This window comes from Centropristis striata, chromosome 7, assembly GCF_030273125.1.
Source record: "Centropristis striata isolate RG_2023a ecotype Rhode Island chromosome 7, C.striata_1.0, whole genome shotgun sequence".
NCBI classification, from domain to species: Eukaryota; Metazoa; Chordata; class Actinopteri; order Perciformes; family Serranidae; genus Centropristis; species Centropristis striata.
The window spans coordinates 37906479-37928889 of record NC_081523.1 but is presented as its reverse complement, the minus strand read 5'-3'; the positions used below and the strand labels follow the sequence as shown (position 1 = coordinate 37928889).

The 22411-nt window shown below is 36.8% G+C and overlaps 1 protein-coding gene across 1 annotated transcript; it reads right to left on the bottom strand.

Moving 5' to 3' along the window:
• Window positions 1–2163: 2163 nt before the first annotated feature.
• ptar1 (protein prenyltransferase alpha subunit repeat containing 1) lies at window positions 2164–20787 on the bottom strand. The gene is made up of 7 exons (XM_059338052.1): window positions 20702–20787; window positions 18001–18170; window positions 14191–14257; window positions 11539–11643; window positions 10237–10480; window positions 6184–6539; window positions 2164–3444 (listed from the first exon to the last, which is right to left on the bottom strand). Exons 1-7 carry the CDS (start codon window positions 20785–20787, stop codon window positions 3069–3071), a joined length of 1404 nt encoding a protein of 467 aa, XP_059194035.1. The 3' UTR covers window positions 2164–3068.
• Window positions 20788–22411: the final 1624 nt, after the last annotated feature.

The window sequence follows — 22411 nt, the reverse complement described above, 5'->3', positions numbered from 1 at the left end:
CTACAGAGAAGCGAGTGACTGCTCACTTGACCTCAGTCAAACTTCCGGGTCATTTAAACCCGACCAAGTAAATATTAAAATCAAATTCAGTTCTTGTGCCGGTTTTTCCATTTCGTATTTTTGAGCTGAGCCTAATATCAAAATATGAAAAAACAAGCATTTTTTTCGTTTTTTGTGTTATAATAAAAAACAAATAACAAAACAATCAGTCAATTTTTCATTATTTGATGTTTGATTGCCAACTGAAAATGGAAAGCACGAATGATACACGGATTGAGGGGCTCTCATTTCACCTTCTATTATTGAAGGGATGGACTGTGCAGATAAAGCATGTGACAACTTTCCAAAGGAGTGTTAGAAGTTATTTCTTAACACAAAGACAGAATGTAGACTGACCTTTTTGATGTTACCTCTATTTCTGTACAAGATAGTGCCATAAAGCAGCTAGGACAACTGTTTACTAGCCTGGTGCAAAATAACAGACAATATTTCAAAAATAGTTTAGCAATAATACCCCACAAAACAATGATTGCCTATTATCATCAAATAGTCCAAAGTGCTGTTCAGTTTTCACCTGTTGCACACGACAAACCTGTAACAGATGAAGTAGTTGTAGAAACGGCAGCATGTAGCACCAGTGAATGTTGGGAAAACACTCTATCCTTCAGTCAAACATCAGTACCGCTAAACTGTAAAGCTAACATTTCTCTGCTTATATATTTAGTGCTTCAGGTTGACACAATGTAAGACTTGAAAGTTAGCTATGACTTTTCACAGCAAACATAACCTGCTATTTAGCTAACAACTAGCTTTTTGGCTTTCTTTAGCAAGCTACTGTAACTTAGCGTTTAGCTACATAGTTAGGACTTACTGACAATATTCACCAGTAAAATCGACCAGGAGCAGCAACCAAGGACCAACAGACAAAAAGACAAAGAGAAAATAACATGGTTAATAAAAGTTACCGCCTTCAGAATGGAAATCTAAGAAACTTGAAAGAAGAACAGGAGTCTAGCTGTGCTTAGAACCTGCCACTGCAACAGGTGGGCTGACTGGATTTCAACACTCTCTAAAGAGGAGTTCATGTGGAGATAGAGGAGAAGAAAGGCTTCCAATCTAATAGAAAGACAACTAATCAGAGACACTGTCATTCTACTTTAAAACAGTCGAATTAACTCCACATGGAGCAATAATAATGAATGCATGATGTTAAATTGTTAAATCCCAACTCATTGTTATGTAACATTAAACAACTTGCATGGTAACAAAGTGGGTAACACTTTATTTTAGGGAACATATATTCAACATGAATTAGCTGCTTATTAGCATGCAAATAAGTAACATATTGGCTCTTAATTAGTCGTTATTAAGTAGTTATTAATGCCTTATTCTGCATGGCCTTATTATACAACCAGTAAGACATTAACTAAGAGTTTTTCCGGACCAAGTGGGTCATTGGTAGACTAATATTGGTGCAAAGTGAGCCACTTTGTAGATTAATGATTGACATTATAATCTACCAATCCTCATCCAATCCTCATCCAAAAGGAGCCACCAGTCACGTCAAAAGGTCTGGAGAAGGTGGCTATTTGCCGTTTCCATGGTTTCATTCACCGCTATGTAGAGATTATAAAGTCCATACAAAGTAAAGAATATTAAGATCATAACTCGTATACAACAACTTCCTTACTTACTACTAATAAGCAATAATTCTGAGGTTATTGAGGGAAAACTCTTAGTTAATGTCTTACTGGTTGTATAATAAGGCCATGCAGAATAAGGCATTAATAACTACCTAATAATGACTAATTAAGAGCCAATATGTTACTTATTTGCATGCTAATAAGCAACTAATTAATGTTGAATATGTGTTCCCTAATCTAAAGTGTTACCACAAAGGTTACTAAAAACATTAATGATCGATAAAACATTAACAGTAAACAACCCCTCATTATGTAAGGATATAGAGGAGTAATGTGTGTGTGTGTGTGTGTGTGTGTGTTTAATCTGAGCTTCTATCATTCCTATGGTAGCCTGTCTGGCTGTATGTGAGTGTCCATTATGTTAATAAGGGACGCCAAGGGCTCCTGACCAGGTGTCTGTATGTGAACAGTTAGAAATAACATCGAGGGCCACGTGGAAGCCATCAGACTGAACCATAGATATGCTCTAAATGCTGCGTACAGCATTTTTAAATGTAGTTTTATTTCAGAATGGCACTTTTCCCATTGTCACTTTTCATATATTGTCACTGCTTCACTTCCTGTCTGCTCAGCTTTCAGGTTATTACTTGAGCAATTGTGTGGGAAATAAAATAAAAAAAGATTATATATTAACTCTTCATAATAAGGAACTGAGCTTAACAATTGTCACAATTCATTGGGTGTTTTATTCTACTGTATTTATCAATTGGTTTGTGTATTCCATATTATTATTATTTCAGGTCTGAATCATTGATATAGCACTGCCTATTTTGGTTTACAACCCAATCAGGTCCAACCAGAGTGACTGACTGACTGAGTGTACCTCTTCTCCTCCTGTGGAAGCTTCATTTTGTTTGTTTGCTGAAAAATTAGAACAAACATGAAGTAAGATGTGTAGATGAATGCCAAACTGGCACTAAAAAAAAAAAAAAAAAAAAGCAGTGGCAATTTGACCTGAGGCATTAAGACACCTGAAATAATCAAAGACACAGCGAGCCAATAGGCTGTGTGTGTGCAGACTTCCATTCTGAAGCGGTAATGGCTCAGACCAAGCTCAAGAGAATCCAGATGTTTCTGAGGAAGAACAGACTGCGTGTCCTCAAAGCTCCCTTACTCCGAGACCCTGTCCTCTCTGCTCACTGTCAGGAGAAAGAGCAGCACCCACGCTGCCCTGTGACTGCTTCCTAAAGTCATCACTGCATCTGAAGCACTGTTAGTTAAAGTCAGTCCTACAGGTAGGGAAGCTGATCCTAAATCTGTGTCTAAAGGCAACTTCAATGTTGAGAAAGACTGATGGGTCATACTCTTCTCTCTCTCTGTGTTTCTCTCTCTGTCTGTCTTTCTCTCTCTCTGTCTCTCTCTCTCTCAAGGCTGCTGACCAATGACAGTGTCTAACCACTTCTTGTACGCCAGGGCAAAACGTCTCTGCTCAGGATTGGAGCAGCTGTCCAGGATATCGCTCACAAAGCTGCGTTCAGAGGGCAGGGCGGGGGGGCTGGCCAGCAGGGCGCCTCTCTTCAACCGCTTGCTGTCACGTGGGTTTCGCAAGGACGCCCCGTCCACCTCCATGGCCTCTCCAGCGTGCTTCTGTCCATTTACGCTCTCCTCCCTCCCTGCACAGCTCTGAGCGCTGACGCCCGGGTCGCTGCTGTTCAGGTGGAGCGAGCTGCTGCCTCCAGAGCTGCTGCTGCTGTGCTGATGTTCCCTCCTCCACTGGTGCCACAAGTAGAAGACATGCCGCCTGGGAGGGGGGGCAGAAACACACATTTAACACCTTATTATTGAAATGTTTGGCAAGAAGTATAGTATGTTAGCCTGGGTATACCCATACTGCCTTGCACTCTCGATTTCATTTCGAAGCTGCAGGCAGTCTGGCAACTACGGCCGTTTCTTAGCCCTGTTTTAGGGATCCAATCACAGAACGGGGAGGGACAGCAAGATGATGACGCGTACTCAGTGGTGGTTCTACACAGGGGCCTCCAGGGGCCACTGCCCCTGTGAAGAAGCCCTTGGCCCCTGCTGTGGCCCCTGTGTCAAATTAATAATGAAATGATCAATTTATAACGATGAATGACGGAACAATTCTTACCTATTTTTTCTTCAAAATATATCGCATTGTACACAAAAGCAACCCAAAATGTGTATATTGTGTAGTTACATAAAAAAAATTGTGTGTTTTTTGTATTTTTATTATGTACTGCACTTTCAAATTAAAAAAAAAGTAATTGTGCACAAAGATGAGAAATATCATTGTCGTACAAAAATAACTGTTCTTGTTGGTAAGTCTCATTGTTTCAATCAATGTATTTGTATCTTCCAAATATACTTAAATGAGATTTTTAAATAAGGTAAAATAAAGGTTTCGAATGCTTAAATATCATCTTTGCAGTATTTAAATATGCCCCTCTGATTAAACACTGGCCCCTCCTTGGCCCCCACAGTAAAACTGGTCTAGAACCGCCACTGCCCGTACTATTGGACAGACAGAAGCTTGTAGTTTTGTAGTTTTCTTATGGATCCAACATGGCTGCAGGAGACGTGAAACTCTCTTTGGATCTAGCCGTAGACGCCGTTTTAAATAGTTTAGAGCGAAAGTTGAAAGTTTAAAACGTTTGACTTTACACTCCTGTTTCACCACCAAAAAGGATGTTTTAGCCTTGCTTCAGACAGGATTTGCTAAAAGCTTAATCTACCAACTAGCTCCGCTACCGCTCGCTGCTGTAACCACGGTGATCTGGCTACGAGCCGGGGGACAGCGGAGCCCCCAGAGACCCCCAGCAGCTCGTCTATTGACCATAAAATCAGTGGATGTGTGTGGCTGAATGACATGAGGGGGAATAAGGCGTAAAAATAAATAATCTTGCAGAAAGTGACAACTGGAGAAACAAAGCAGCAAGCAACACTCTCTCACAGACAGACAGACAGACAGACAGACAGACAGACAGGCACACACAAACACAATATGCTGCCGTTTTAAATAGGTGACGATTCAAATAGCTGCTAATATGGTAAATTGGTATATTTTTAAGAAAGAAGCAGTTTAACAAACAGACGATATTACTATACTACCTGCCCCTACAGAGCCTCAAAATGGACGAAGGAACGCACCCAAGACATGACATCCGTCATTTGATTGGTCCACACTCTAGCTGTCTCCCTATTGGCCGGTGAAACACACTATTATAAGCTGAGGGAGGGACTCTTCAGTCTGAGCAGTTACCTCAACCTAAGAGGACGAGCTGCTTCTGAGTGCAAGCACAAAAGTTTTCAGAGAGCAGACTTTAGATCTGAGTGTGCTCAGGACATATCTGAGTGTGAATGAAATGTTTGTGTTCAAGAAGAAAAGATGTGAGCACAAGCATGTGGTTTTTGAGTCCAAGCAAACACAGAAGATAGTTCTCTTGGTCAATGCAATTGTTTGTAAAACTATTTTCTGATAACGACCGGGTTTATTCATTCATCTGTCACCGGTTTATTTATTTCATTTTTAACTGTACTCATTTCAATCTTCATAAAGTCTTGTCCCTGATCTTGTATGTACTTTAATTGATGTTGAATGTGGTGTATGAGAATTGTGGTTGATTGTTCTTATTTTATCATGGTGCTGCCTTCTTGGCCAGGTCATTCTTGAAAAAGAGATTTGAGGCCCCGTTCACACGAGGACGCTCGCGGGTGAAAACGACAAAATATTTTATCGGAAGTGGCTTTTGTTTAGACGGTGACGGCGTTTTGGGGGCTTAAAAACGCAAAAATCTGAAACCACCCTCCAAAGTAGAAAAGTTAAATCCGCTCCTCCGTAGCGTGTCGTCTACACTGACAAGACACAAAACTCTGATCTGATCTGCTCACGTCACGTATGTGTTTACGTCACATACATGCTCCAGTACAGGGAAATAAACAAACGTGGGATTATTTCCATGCGTGGGACCTTCAAGCTGCTCTGGCAGCTCTAATAAACTTACAGGAGTCTTTCCACCAAATGTACAGGATCTGTACAGATAGTATGAGTGAACAGAGACGGATCTGGAATTACCTCTATCACATTCTGGATGCAGCGATTGGTGGGAGGAGCCAGACGGCTGTGAACGAGACCTGGGAGATCTAGTGATGGAGGAGAACTTTGTGGAAGGAGTAGCTGATGAAAATGCGTGGCGTGAAAACTTCTGCATGCCCAAAGATGCTCTTATCGCTTTAAGTGATGCCGCCTGGCTGCATACAATCGAATTTCACAAACTTTTGCATCACCGTGTGCGCGCAGATTTCCTCCCGAAAACGCTCGTCTAAACGAGGAATAAAAAGTGAAGATGCGACGACACTTTTGCGTCTTCTGTTCAGACCGTCCTCGTGTGAACGGGGCCTTAATCTCAATGAGTTTTACCTGGTTAAATAAAGGATATTGATTGATTGATTGATTTTGAAAGAAAGTGACAGAAATCTGAACGATCCGATATGACACAGCTCTACTCTACTGTGGTCTCACCTGTGACTCCAGAGTGTCTCGTGACCGGGGAAGGACTGGATCAGGTCTGAGCACAGCTCCATCTCCTGGTGGAAGAGCTGAAGGACCGTTGTGACGCTGAGCTGCCTCTCCTCCTCCCCGCCGGCCTCGGCTCCTGGCACCTCCCCGTTAGCTTGGCTGTGGCTGCAGTGGTGGGGGCTGCTGCTGGGCTCTGTGCTGCACCGGTGCTGAGGTGAACTGTTGGTGGGGGACGCTGGAGTCTGGGAGAGCTCAGAGATCAGCTCCTTGAGCAGGAACTGACGGTAGTGGAAGCCGCTGTGGTCAGACACGTGCATGGACACCCACAGGCGCATCGAGGACAACTCATCATGGAACACCTGTCAATCAAGACGTCCAGTATGATACACGGCATTGAGTAATGTCGTACACAGTATGCGGCAGATTCTAGGACTGCATTATGACTTTTCAAATTACCACTTAACAACAACAAAAAAGTTAAAAGCTGAAATTAGAATGGTTTTATTGTTAGTCTAACAGGGGGAGGCAACCTGTGGCTCCAGAGCCTCATGTGGGTCTTCAGGCCGTTTAGTATTTAGGATTGAGTAATAGATTTGATCACATACAGTAAATACAGTAAAGAGTGTTGCTCATTTAGACCAATTTCAGTATTGAACATAGATAATAAACTGTATATGTCTATATTAGCCAGAGAATAACAGAACTAGTGATCCAACAGGGTCTGTAAGTGATAGACAAATGCAGGATAACATTAGATGGGTGCTGTATGCTGAGAAGCCATTCGACTCGGTTCACATTGATTATTTATTTACACTTGGCACTGAAAAGATTTGGCTTTAAGGATGAATTTGGATTTAGGATGTATTAAAACATTTAACTCCTCACCAATATCTGAAATATTTGGAAAATGGATTGCGTTTATGGCTTCAAATGGCAACTAATGATTTGATAAAGATGAAGTAACGTATTTCCATAATATGACATAATCAGACCGGCATTGGGTGTATAGGTGACCAAAACTTTGTTTTACTGTGTTTTGTGATGTTATATGTGTTTTTAAAAATAAAGTACAAAAAAAGAAATAGGAACAGAAAGTGTACATGTCATTAATCAATTAATTTCTGTTAATTAATTATGAATCTGTCATGAAGTTTTTATGATGGTCTATTCTGCCCTACAAAGAAAAACTGAAAAGTTTTCTAACATGTTTTAACTGGCCAGCCAAATTGGTTACATGTAGGTAAGTGATATGACACTTATTTCTACATGTATTGATTATGTCATTTTTATGGACAAAAATCATGATTTATTTGACCTTTGACCCCAAAAACGTAGTTACTGCATGTAAAAGGTTCTAATAGTAATGATAAACTGAGTGCAGTAACTACGATGTTGTTGTCTTCTTTCAGCTTTTATATTTAGTTTCAGTGAATAAACATTTTCAAATTGATTTTGTTACAAGTGTATTAAAATGTGTTTAATAACTCTATTCAAAGATTTGTGTAACAAAGAAAAAAATATATATATATTTAAGCTAAAGACTGTAAATTTGTCTTTGACTTGCTAAACATAGCTTACACCTTCACGTCAACCAAATGTCATTTTCAGATAATTTGAAAACATGATATGAAGCTGTTAAACCCAAGCTAACTACCCAAACCCAAAGCCTAAACTGACTATTTTGCGGCTATGACTATTATACAGCCGTTTCATACAACTGTCATCATAAAGGGTCAGTGCTTTATACTTGGACATGGAGCAGCAAGCCAGTGGCAAAGGGGGTCCGGGGGCATGCCCCCAGTATATTTACTCCAGTGCTGTACATAAATACAATTTTGAGGTACTTGTTTGGTGACATTTATATTTAGGGGTGTGACGAGATCTCGCAAGATTAAACTCAACGATATTTCTTGTCGTGTTAAAAATGCGTCTTGCTAGATTTTTGAGTTATCCAAACTTCTATTTGTGACCTGTGGGGGCATTAAAAGGAAAATAAGAAGAGGAGAAGAAGGAGGGGAAGCAGCAAGCAGCCAGAATAAGAACCAATCGAAGCAGCACAATCCTCCTGCAGCAGTCTCTCCTGGAGTCTGCAAATTGCTAACAGGCTAACAGTTAGCTCTGTAGCAGTACAGTGTGTATGTGCTAACAGGCTAACAGTTAGCTCTGTAGCAGTACAGTGTGTATGTGCTAACAGGCTAACAGTTAGCTCTGTAGCAGTACAGTGTGTATGTGCTGCTGCTGCAGGAGGTGTTCACTTAGCGATCTCTGTTTGTTTACAACAAGCACCAGACACTCTGTGCACAGTTAGTGATGCCGTTAATTCACAATCACTATGTTTATGATCAGCAGAGACTCTGTGCATAATTAGCCATGCTGCTTTGTTTATGATCAGCTGCTGATGTTGTGCAGTTAGCGACGGTGGCCACAGTTGCTTCTCCCGTGATTAATCCATCGCTTATGTGATCACGGTCCAAACTGTTGCTAAGCAAAAACGCGACGATCTAAAACCATACGTCACCTCCAGAGTCTCTAAATCCCTCTGGAGCCTTTTTGTAATGAAGACACGCAGAGTGAGTGGACATTTGAGAGGGCGAGACTTTCCCGGTGGCCACTCTTCCCACTAAAGGAAACACGGCTTATATTGTTTGCGCTTGAAAAAAAGAAGGAAATATTTAATTTTATTTCAACTTTTATAAATTTTAGTTTCTAATTTGTGGAAGAAGTTTATTAAAAGCTCATGCTTACATTATGCATGTAAAGAGTTATAATAAAACATTTCAAAATGCATGTGCAACTCGGTTAAATCAGGGTTCGTACACTTTAGCAGTGGTGAAATTCAAGCATTTTTCAAGGACTTTCAAGGTAAATTTTCAAGCTTTTCCAGTATCTTACACCTGTTGTTAATTGCATGTTTTAGATGAGTACTTACATACTAAAGGGGAAGATTTCACTGAACCATACCAACAGAGATGGTGTTACACTTTTAGGAGGAACGGTCTTCATTTCAGATAGGCTACTCATTATTTTTTACATTGAACATGTGATTATCTATAGTCTATAGATGGATATAGTCAGATTGAAGAGAAATACAGTAAGAATTTCAAGCATTTACAAGCACTTCATCCAAAAATCCTTTTTAAACCTTGAAAATACAACATTTAAATTCAAGCATTTTCAAGGATTTCAAGCACCCGTACCAACCCTGTTGAATAAAAGTCTGTTGGTCCAGTCATATATTGTGTTATTGTAGTTTTCTTAAAATCTCATCTTGTCTCGTGAACCCAATATTGTGTCTCGTCTCGTGAGCCGAGTGTATCGTCACACCCCTATTTATTTTACAAATATGGTTACTAATGACTTTTCAGATCAATATTTCATATTTAAAACATTTGATCATCTTTATACACAAAATGCGTAAAGGTAGGCTGGTGTGCAGTAATCTCTCTGACTCTTTAAAATAAATCTTACCTATAAACAAGACCGATACCTATTACAAATATTATTGGCTAGTAGCAAAAAGGCAATAACCAGGAAATGGCTAAGCAAGGAGTGTCCGACAATTTCAGACTGGATAGGAATAGTTAAAGAAATTTATAACATGGAAAGGTTAACATTTTCCCTGAGATACAGTACTGAAAAAGGTGACCAATACTGGAAGAAATGGAGGGACTACATGTATGAGAGGTGATTGCATATTCTGTGTGGGAAAATCTTTTTATTTTATATTATTGTATTTTTCCCCTGGGTCAGGAGCGTTTCTCCCCCAGTACAAATATGTATATATATATATATTCCATTTCCGCTTGTTATGGGGTTCTTTTTTATTTAATTTTTTGTACCGGTGACCTTGTGGACAGCACAAATGAAGGTATTTTGTGTCACTGGACCTGAGTTCTGCCAGCCCTTTGTTTAGAATAAAAACTGCCATTGTATTTTGCCATGGATGACCCTGTCTGATGTACCTGTTCTGTGTGTATAATTATATGTTTGTGTTTTCTTTTTCACTGAAAAATCAATAAAAAGAAAGTTAAAAAAATAAAAAAAAATAAATCTTACCTTGATGTTGCCCTTGGCCATGTGCTGCAGCACCCAGATGCGGTGGGACCAGGCGTTATAGTTGCTGGGATAGCGGCAGGCAGCGTCAGAGCAAACCTTCATCTCCTGGTGGAGCGTCCTGGCCAGATGGTCACTGAGCTGCTGGCTCCTCTCTGCATCGTCCTGCTCTGCTTCACCCTGTTGATGCTTCCTGCTGTGATCCACAGCAGAGAACTGGTGCAGGATCTGCTGCAGCACCCAGCGTCTGTGTGGAGGCAACACATGCTGGGTGAGGTAACACCGTTAACCTGGAGTAGAGTTACTGCTGAAACACTTTCAGTGTCTCGCCATCAGTCTCTGCTGTCACCGGAGGTGTCAAGTCACACCGGCTAAAAGGGAACTTCATTTTGTATTCATGAGAGCAGAAGGCAGTTATGTGGAAGAGAATAAGACCAAGTTCTGAACCAAGGTTATTATAGTCAACGAAAACTAACGAAACAACGAAAACTAGAATTGAAAAATCATTTTTGTTAACTGAAATAAAAATAAAAACGAGAGTTTTAAAAAAACAACAACGATAACTTACTGAAACTGTATTTTGTGGTTACAAAACTAACTAAAATTAAAGTGAAAATGTCCTTCGTTTTAGTCTTTGGGTCAATTACGTGATCTAACTAACTATAATCTCTAATTTTCCCATAAAAATCTGATTATATACAGGAAAATAAATGTGAACTAAATGAGAAAAAATACAATCCACGTTTATATAACAACACTATGGTATACAACACATTTTTACATAATTTGTCAAAATGGTTGTATTTAGAATACGTTCTGCTGAATATTGATGAAATGTGTAAATGTAGAAATGGTTAAAAAAAAAAGAATTTGATGTTTTTAAAATGAAGTAATTATATGTATAAGTCCACTTAAATACAATGTAGGTGGATGAAATATTTAATATTTATCATTTTTTGTGGTTACACCATTTGACATCTTGCCAACCCTTATTTGTCACTGACCCCTTTGTCAACTTTTTTCATACGTAAACCTTTTTGGATGATATGAAATCTATTTCATCTATCTGGTTTTATGACTTAATAATTAATTAATACCCCATTACAAAAAAACTAAAACTAACACTAAAACTAATAAAAACTAAGCATTTTCCAAAAAAATAAAAACTAATTAAAACTAGCAAACTCACTATAAAAACTAATTAAAACTAACTGAATTTGAAAACAAAAAAATCACAACGAAATTAAAACTAAAACTAATAAAAAAACAAAACTATTATAGCCTTGCTCTGCAGTAAAGTCTTACCGGTGTATCCACGTCTCTGGGCTCTTGGGGAATTTGGTGAGGGCCAGCTTGCCCAGGTAGAGGTCCTTCTCTGTGTTAAGAACTCCACACTGCAGGAGCTCCTTCCTGCAACAACAATCAGCCATGTGTTATAATAGACAGACACCAGGGGTGGGCAACCTGTGGCTCCAGAGCCTCATTCAGGCCGTCTGCAGTGGCTCCATGTGGCTGTGACATACAGTTATTTCTTTACATTTCAATTATCATTGGTGTCAGCCCAAAGCAATTTGTATTCTATAATTGTAAAAATGTGTAGCTTATATATGACATTGAAACATTTTTTTGTAACATTTTAGTCGACTGAAATGTGCATCATAGCTTACAAAAGTGGAAAATGTTCAGTCTTCAGGTCTAAAATGAGTTTCCCTAGCTGGGTTAGCTATTGATATTTCTTCAACCTCTCATTTGCTCAAAAACATTAAAACATGCTCATCATGACCTACAGTTATGGAAAAAAATATTAGACCACCCTTGTTTGCTTCAATATCTTGTTCATTTTAATGCATGGTACAACTAAAGGGACATTTTAGAGATAGACCGATATGCATCGGTTAGCCGATATATCGGGCCGATATTGCGTTTTTTACTTGTATTGTCATTGTGTCATTTTTATCATGTAATTGGAGGGAAGAAAGGCAATATTGGCTTCAAGAATCGGCCCACAAAAAATCGGCAGCACATATCGGGGATCGGTTAAGACTGATGTCAAAATAATCGGAATCGGCCTTAAAAAACCTGTATCAGTCGACATTTGCTTGGACAAATATAATGATAACAACAAAAATAGCTGATAAGAGTTTAATTTAAGAGCTGATATCTAGACATTTAACATGGTTTTCTTGATAATAAACAAAATCGTTATCAAGAAAACCATGTTAAATGTCTAGATATCAGCTCTTAAATTAAACTCTTAAATGAGCATAGCATTAAGGTGAGGAATTTGTGAATCAAAAATATGTTTAAAAAATATAGAAAATATTATTTTAACACAAAACAATGAATTGTGCCTCATTATGGCAATATTGTTCATTCATATAAAAGTGAAATATATTTAGTTTAATAAAGTATGTCCTTATAATCAGACATAGCTTAGACTGGCTTCATGAGGGTCACTAGTCTCACTATGTTCAGCATTGAGTGCTGAGTCTTCTTTTGTGTTAAAAACTCTCAAAGGTTCCATTGGCAGCTACTGGCAGGAGCTTAAGAAATATATGGATAAAATACTCAGGGTAGACCTTCCACCTACTTTTGAGGTTTTATATTTGGGGAAATCAGACATTGATTTTACGAGATTAGGAGACAAACACATGTATAAAATAATGTTGATTGCAAGCAAGAAAGCAATTGTCAGAAAGTGGATTAAGAGTAAGGAGGAACCTAAGATTGGGGACTGGGTGGAGGTTATACATAATATTTATGTGATGTGATGGAAAAATTAACTTTCTCCGTGAGATTGGAGGAGGACAGATTTAAAAGAATATGGAAAAATTGGGTAGAGTACATAAAACCAATTAGATCTGACTTTATCTGAGATGACCATCATTAGAAGGAAAAGTACCCTAGTTTGTAGCTACAGAAGTTGAAAAGTTATGGGTTTTTTTTATTTTTTTATTATAATTATTTATAATTGTATTTATTGTTTTTTGGGGTTTTTTTTTCTTTTATGAATATTATTATTTTTATTGGCACTGGAACAAATTGCTGTTTGATTAGTCATCATTTTTGGATGACATTGGATGACTACTATTTCAGTTGCGCAATGTTATTGGAGTGAATAAAAATGTAAAGTTATTTTATATCTGATCCAAGATGAAAGATTGAGGAAAGATGGTAGTGTAATCTGAGGATGCACTATTGGAGGGGTTTGATTTATGTATTCCAGATGTACACTACTGGTCAAAAGTTTTAGAAAACCACAATTTTTCAATTTTTTTATTGAAATTCAAGCAGTTCAAGTCCAATGAACAGCTAGAAAGGGTACAGAGGTAAGTGGTGAACTGCCAGAGGTAAATAAAAAAAGGTAAGCTTAACCAAAACTGAAAAATAATGTACATTTCAGAATTATACAAAAAGGCCTTTTAAAGGGAACAAGAAATGGGTTAAAAACTTAAAGCAGTTCTGCAAAAATGGAGGTTGATCAAGCCTTGAAAGTTGCTAAGTTGCTACCAATTCCTACAGGTGTCCCAACTTTTCTTGATCACTTACAACCTACAAGTTGCTCCACATTTAAGGGAACTTCTGCAACAGAGTTGGGAAGAACTTTCTGAAGAATATTTGGTTTCCATTGAGTGTGTTCAGCTGTTCTATCTGTTAAGGTGCTACTTCAATGAGTCAAAAGTTTAGAATACATTTTTTGATTCTACGATTTTTTTTTTTTTGAACTTCAAGTGTTCATTTGTTATATGCATTAATTTCAGAGTACACTGTGACATTAAACTGCATCATTTTCAATAAAATTCTGGAAAAGTTGGAGTGTTCTAAAACTTTTGACCAGTAGTGTATGCAAAATGTTTGTCAAAATGTTCAATAAAAAGAAAGGCAGTGAACATTGAGTAGAACTCATATTCTAGTAGTTGTGCTGCAGACGGCTGCTGTGACTGGGTGAATGTGTACCTGACGTTCCATGCAGTGGTGAAGTCCGGGTTTAGCAGCAACACGGTGCAGGTAATATCTGCTAAAGCTGAGGATGATAAAGAAATTCACTGTTAGCTTCACTGAGTAAAGGCCGGGATTACAGGACAAGAAATAGCACATTTATTTTACTTTCACTTCATTTTACTCCACTTATTGACACCTCCTTGGCTGATTATTTACCACTGACTCCAAATACAGCCCACTGCTCATTTGTGTAGCTTTACAATCCCTAGGTGGAGAACAAAAAGACACAAAAACAGTTTTGTCCCTGTAGCCATTACACTGAGGAACAAGTCATAGCTATGCTTTGCACAGGTGTTTATTTATTGTTGCTTTAATGTATGTATTTACTATTTCTATATATGCATTTTAACCTTTATCTAAATTTTTACAACCTAAACAAGTTTTATTTTATTTTTATGTTTTATTTTGTTTTGTTTTTCTGTCTTCTTTTTTTGCTATTCGTATTTAAGTTCACATCAATATCTAAGTATAGTCTGGACCTGTAAGAACTTTTAACTTTTAATTTAATTTAATTTAATTTGCTCTTAACTCCCACTGTCTTAAGTTGAATGATGTGTGATATAATGAATTATTATTATTTTATCTCTTTTTTTATCCTGCTGTATCTTATTTTATCCTATTTATATTTTTATTTCTATTTCCCTGTTTTAATTGACTGTTTTCAATTATGTCTTGCTGTTTTAATGTGTATGTAAAGCACTTTGAATTACCTTGTGTTGAATTGTGCTATACAAATAAACTTGCCTTGCCTTGCCATATGTGCCTCTTTTGTGTGTGTGTGTGTATGAGGACTCTATACTGCAAACAAAATCTACCTCTGGGTACAAATAAAGTAACTTGAACTTGATTTAGCCAATAGAGGAAAAATGTAGCAAGGTCCGAGATTGAATTAATCAGATTAAAGAAAAGAGGGCAGCCAGAATATTTAGAGTAAGAACGTTTGATAAGGAAATCATATCAGCAGGGCACAATCTTCACTGGCTACTCAAAAATATATCAAACTTTATTTAAAATTAAGAAATATAAAAAGTACAACTGGATCTCATCTTAACAGATGAAATATGTGCTGGCCAGAGGCCTAAACTAAAGACACAGATTAAATTGAAGAGGAATATTTTAATAGAGCTGCAACAATTATTCAATTCATCAAACAACAATTGATTATTAAATGAATCGTCAACTATTTTGATAATCCCATAATTGGTTTGAGCAGTTTTTTAAAGACAATAAGTCCAAATTCTCTGATTTCAGCTTCTTCAATGTGAATATTTCTGGTTTCTTTGTTCCTTTATGACAATAAACTGAATATCTCTTTGGTTTGTGGACAAAACAAGAGATTTGAGGACGTCATCTTGTGGTTTGGGATCGATATCTTCAACATTTTATTGACCAAACAACTTATCAAATAATCGTCTAAATAATCGACAGATTAATCGATAATGAAAATAATCGTTAGTTGCAGCCCTAAATACAATTAGCAACTAATTTCACAATTAATCAATCAATTAATATGCTTTCACAGATTTTTTTTCTCCTATATGTAATATTACAATGCTGGATGTTCATGTTAAATGTATAAAAGTGTCAAATTATGTGGTAAACGCATGTAGAATTAAGCCTGAGAGTATTTTCAACATTTTATTGACCAAACAACTAATAGAATAATCGTTTAAATAATCGACAGATTAATGGATAATGAAAATAATCGTTAGTTGCAGCCCTACATTATAAGACACTGTTCAAATCAGTTTAACCCATTGACGCCAGGAAAGCATTACCGCATTTCTACCATTAAAACCGGGATCGCTGTTGCGTCACTCTACCATTAAGGCCGGGACAGCGGATATGTCATTTTGTAGTATTTGTATTTTTTTCCACCTATTTTCGGTCTCTTGGCCAACGAAATGCATCAGAATACATGTGGGAGTGTCACAATGCAACTTTAATGCAAACTTTATTGAAGGTTTGGACAAATAAACTCAACTTCGTTTGAAAGCCACGGGTATAAGCTCTCAAATACTTTTTGAATTTAATTTTTATCTGCTACAGAGGCTGAAAAATCTATTATTTAGTAGGTGTTGAATTTCCAGAAAAACTTCAGGTTTTAGGGGGTCATTTGAAAATCGCCCATAGGTTTTCCAGGCATTTTTTCCCAGGCGCTTTAGGCCTTAATGGGTTAATAGTCGAGGTATTATCAAGCAGCCAAGGCTCCTCTATGTGTCAACGACAATCTGTGCATCAGTTGTACTTCAGGACGGGGAACAAGAAGCGGCTCCAGCTGTGAACTGGTTCCAAACTGTCTGATCCATCAGAAGCTTTTGCCTCAGAGCTCATCCATTCCTCTTATTGATGCTGGCATGTTTTTTTGACAGTTGACACAGCGAAACAATGACATCAAACTCATGCTTCTACGCTGTTGAAAGCTTGAGATCAGAAGAAGGTATGGCACGGTTAAAAAAAAACAACCGTGCTGCATCTTTCTTGGTCCTGCTTATACTGCAGGAATGCCATGTATTTAAAACTCTTAGCGTGTGTCACTGCTTCCCATGTGAGCAGCTCGTCCATTACAAACAGTACAGATCTTCAAGATTTTCTACACTGTGTTCAGATTCAGTTAATACGACAGTTGCATTGATGCTGAAGTAGGGCTGGGCGATATATATCGATTTAAAAGATATATCGATATATTTATAAATGTGATATGGAATTAGACCATATCACATATATCAATATAGTTTTAAAAAATCTTTCTTTATATGTAAATTAGGGCCGGGACTCGATTAAAAAAAAGAATCTAGTTAATTAGAGGCTTTGTAATTAATTAATCAAAATTAATCGCATTTTAATCGCATATAAATATTTGACCTGAGAACAGTGAGAAGTAATTTTTTTCACATGGATTTTTAGTATACCATTGAATAATGACTGAATACATAAGCTTAAGCAACAAAAATATTGTTTATTTTTGTTCAAGTCCAACAGACCAGTGCAATTTTTGCCATTAAGTGTAGCAATAGCATATTTATAAATATAGTACATTTCATAAATCCAGGTAGCCTATAGGTAGGTAGACCTTCTGTAAACTAGAATACTTTGGTTTTTGAAGTAAAACACAATCCACGCTAGCTAGCACACTAGCCGCTAGCTGCTATATGTTTAGCATTGAGGTGATACTTGAGGCTGGATGTGCTGCTATGGTGATATGTGAATTCCTTGTTGCATAGCAACACAACCATGCTCTTATGGACGCTTCCATCCGTTGGTTTTTAGTAACTAAATGTCCCATCATCCACGGGGCCAACCAAAGGTCTCATCAGCTTCTTCCTTCATGTTCACTGTGGTTTGTTGTTGTCTCAACTCATCAACGCTAGTTGGTGCTCCAGTATAATCGGTCCGCCTGAAACTCATCCAGTGAGAAACGTTCCGCGGTGCAAAAATAAGTGCGATTAAAATGCGTCAATTTTTTTAACACGTTCATTTTTGTGTAATTAATTAATCTTAAATAACGCGCTAAAGTCCCAGCCCTATTGAAAATATAAACTTCATGTGGAGATGGGATGGGAATGTCATATTTCAATGTATCCATGCATCGTACTAATGCCGAAGAAAATACAGCCCTGCTTCCAGTTTACTTTGCCAATATGATCTGGTCTAGCATCTGTCAAAGACACACATTTCACAAAAGCAAACTTCCTCAGAATAAAAGAAGATATTTACTCATGAGGAATGATTTTGTTGTGGTGGATGCTGAGTGAGTTCAGTTACCTTCCCTCTCTAGCCAGTGTTTGCGCTGGCGGTAGAGCAGCAGCTTGTTGTGGACATATGGCAGCAGGAACTTGACACACCAGCTCTCAACACCCAGCTTGTTCTCCACCAACACAATGGGACTGCGGTTGTAACGGGCCTCTGGACACGGGATCACCCCAATCTCATCACTGAGGGAGCAGACACTGGGAGTGAGGTTTTTTACTTGCATATGAACATGGAAGAATAAATCTGACAACACAATGGCCTCAATTTATCAAACGAGCGTACAACAGATTAAATTGGGCGCACGATCATTTGTACGCAAGGCTCGGCATTTATCAAGATAGATTACTTTATTCATCCCGAAGGGAAATTCTGTTGTCACAGCAGTCCGGTATTTAACCCTTAATAGAGCACTCATTGAAATACTTGCAAATTCCAAATTTCAACCCTAGAGAATATTGGAGGATATTACATACTGCCAGAATGTGGACTGTGGAATGTGTAGAGGGGGGTAATATTTTGAGAAAAAAATTTACGAGATTTAAGTGGCAAATCTACGAGAAAAAAATGCACAGATTTATGAGATTTAAAGTGGTGAATCTGCAAGAAAAAAGTAGCTTTTTTCCCCACTTTTTTCTCATAAATCTGTGACTTTTTTCGCACAGATTTTCTACTTTAAATCGACTTTTCTACTTAATGCGACTTTTTTTCATGTAGATTTGCCACTTTAATCCAGTAAATTTGTAACCTTTTTCTCGAAATATTACCATTTTGGATATCCACTGAAGTTACCAAATATGGTTCTTCGCCTGATAAAGGGTAAAGTACAATAGAATACAATAGAATAAAATACTGAGGTAGAATAAATAAAAAATAATAGAAAAGACACAGAATAGAACAAGGACACTTAAGAGTTAAAAAGAAGATCAGTTGGTAGGTACAGTGGCAAGATGATGGTAATTATACTGATGATATGATGGTAATAATAATGTCATAGTGACTAGACAGTATAATAATAGTGCAGTATATAATATGTCTATGTAATCTATATGCAAGCACTGACCACAGAATTTGAATAGGATAATTATTATATAGCACTGACACATTAACCCTATAAAGCCTGAACCGTGAAATAATTGCCAGAAAATTCAAAATTTTCTAAACTGGAGTGCTTGTTGAACCAGCTAACATTTTTTTTAATTCAATATCAATTTTCATATATGAATTTAATTTGGATCATATTTGATACATCAGGTCTTTTTGTGCAATTTGTTGCTCACAATTTGCTTTTCTTGAACTCACATAATCACATAAAACCTAATATTTTTAACCAAATAAAACTTTGACTTTCCTTTTAACATTTTCCTCAAACAAACAAAATATTTTTTTCCATATAAAACAACATCATACATCTGCTGATATGAAGTTTTCACGCAGCAATCACAGATCCACCAGTGGAACCAGCAAATCATTTTTGTCACAACTGGTATTTTTGTGAAATTTGTCGCTCAGTTTTTTTAGTCATCAATTCATGTATTCATCAGGTTTTTCAGGAAAAAAAAAATATCACACTGATGATTTAGAGATCTCAAAAACTTATGTATCAAATATGATACACTTGGCTTTATAGGGTTAAAGGCACTTATTATTCATCTGATGACTGAGAGAATCATAACCATGCACAGTATTGATAACCAGATAGTATTTCCATTAGAAGACAAGCTAAATTAGCAGATAGATAGATAGATAGATAGATAGATTACTTTATTCATCCCCGAAGGGAAATTCGGTTGTCACAGCAGTCCGGTATTCAAGTACAATAAAATACAATAGAATAAAATACTGAGTTAGCATAAATAAAAACAACAATAGAAAAAAACACAGAATAGAACAAGGACACTTAAGAAGTTAAAAAAGAACATCGGTTGGTAGGATGGTTGACAAGATGAAGGTAATTATACTGGTGATATGATGGCAACGAAGCTATAGTGACTAGACGGTATTTAATAATAATAATAATAATAATAGTACAGTATATATTATATATAACATAATATGTAATAATAGATAATAAACAATATAGAAATAAAATGAAAAATATAAATAAAGTAATTATTAGTAAAATAATATGATATATAATATATAATAATAATAGTTATAATAATAATAATAATAATAATAATAAATAATAGTATTTACTATCCTTGACAGTGACGTCAGCTAACCTCTGCAACAGAGGCTGAAACAGCCATAAAAAACACCGGAGCACGAGGGAAATAGACGCTAGCGAAGTTTTTAAATAAAACATCATAAAACACTGATGAATTACTAATGTTATTATTATTATTATTACACCACCCGTGAGCTGACGGTGCTGGCCCTGCAGAATGAGGCAGTTTGACAGCCGTCAAGGGGAGCTGTCTAGTTACTAAAGGACACATTAGTTACTGTGTTGTGTTGTTCAACAGGGGAATAGTGTGGTGGTGGGTGTTCCCCACTCTAATGCCTCCCATGAACCTGTCTGAGAGAGAAAACAAACAGCTAAGCTAACTGGCTAAACTATCAACTTTCCCCTGAAGCGCTCTGTTTCCAGGTAATAGTCCGAGCCCACAGTGGTGAAGGGCTGCTTTAAGCTCATGTTTGGTTTTTTGGCGCCCTGGATTTAGACAGAGCCCATCCCGCCTTGTCTGCTATGTTCCCAGTCAACTGTACTTACATGTTGGGGTTTCTCTTAAAAGCGTTAGTGATGTCTTTGACAACTCTCTGGACCAAGACGTCCACCTCCTCCTCCGACTCCGCCATCTTTATGACACCCAATGACGTCACAGCCTGGTCACAGCAACCAAAAACTTTTTCCGGGTAGAAAAAAAACACAACACTACGGAAGCCCGGAAAGACCAAAGAATGTCGCGATTATATATAATATATTGGAGGTTTTAACCGAAGGTTTTAATATATATTCTCAGCCTTTTAATATATATATATATATATATAAAAATGTATATGTATATATATATATATATATATATATATATATATATATATATATATAGTATGAGTATATATAATGAAACCTGAGAAAACATATTGGAGGTTTTAACCGAAGGTTTTAATATATATTCTCAGCCTTTTAATATATATATATAGATACATATATATATATATATATATATATATATATATATATATATATATATATATAGATATATATATATATATATAGATATATATATAGATATATAGATATATATAGGTATATATACACACATATATATATATATACATATACATATATATATATAAAAATGTATATATATATATATATAGTATGAGTATATATAATGAAACCTGAGAAAAGATATTGGAGGTTTTAACCGAAGATTTATATATATTCTCAGATTTTCAATATATATTCTCAGGTTTTAATATATTCTCAGATTTTCAATACATATTCTCAGATTTTCAATACATATTCTCAGGCTTTAATATATATTCTCAGGTTTAGATATATATTTTCAGACTTTAATATATATTCTCAGGTTTATATATATATATATATATATATATATATATGTATGAGGAACGAGAAGGATGAGTAATCGCTCCCGAGAGACCGAGCAGGGGCCGGTGCCATTACACATGAATGTAATTAAGTCTATCAACTAAGAGGTGATTCTGTGTCAGTTTCACACGTCTAAACCTATGGTCTAAACAAGCATACCCAGTCTTGCAATCATTAGAAATAATCTGTTATTTTGTCTCTGTTGTCTGTCTCTGTGGGTGGGGGTCACTATCTGATTGACGTATGTCACTATCTATGCGTGCGTAATTCACTAACTGTGTATGTGACCTCTCTCTGTGCATTTATAGATTAATCATGCAGGATGCTTTGCTATAATGATCATGTGCTAATATTGTTTTAAAACTATGATTCCTCTAAATACATCCAAAATTAATACATTTACTCCATCTGCTTAAACTTTCTCCGTCCTACTTAGAGTAAGATTCTATTATCACAAAAAAATTATATTTTATGTTTTTTGTTTTGTTGTTATATCTGTGTCTCCAATAATAAAAAATGCAAGTCATATCAAGGCAGGAGTTTGTTTATTGCCCATAAAATCAGTGGATGTGTGTGGCTGAATGACATGAGGGGGAATAAGGCGTAAAAAATAAATAATAATAATCTTGCAGAAAGCGAGAACTGGAGAAGCAAAGCAGCAAACAACACTCTCTCACAGACACATACACAACAAACATCCATTTCTGTTGCTCTACTACGTCATCTGGTATAACTGATCTGATTGGCTAAGAGCTACCTACAGACGCTTTTGATAGACATTCTAAGCGCCCAATAAACGGCTCCGGTGGATCGTAAACCACGCTTCCTCTACGGAAAAATGAACGGCTGGTTTCCAGACTAATC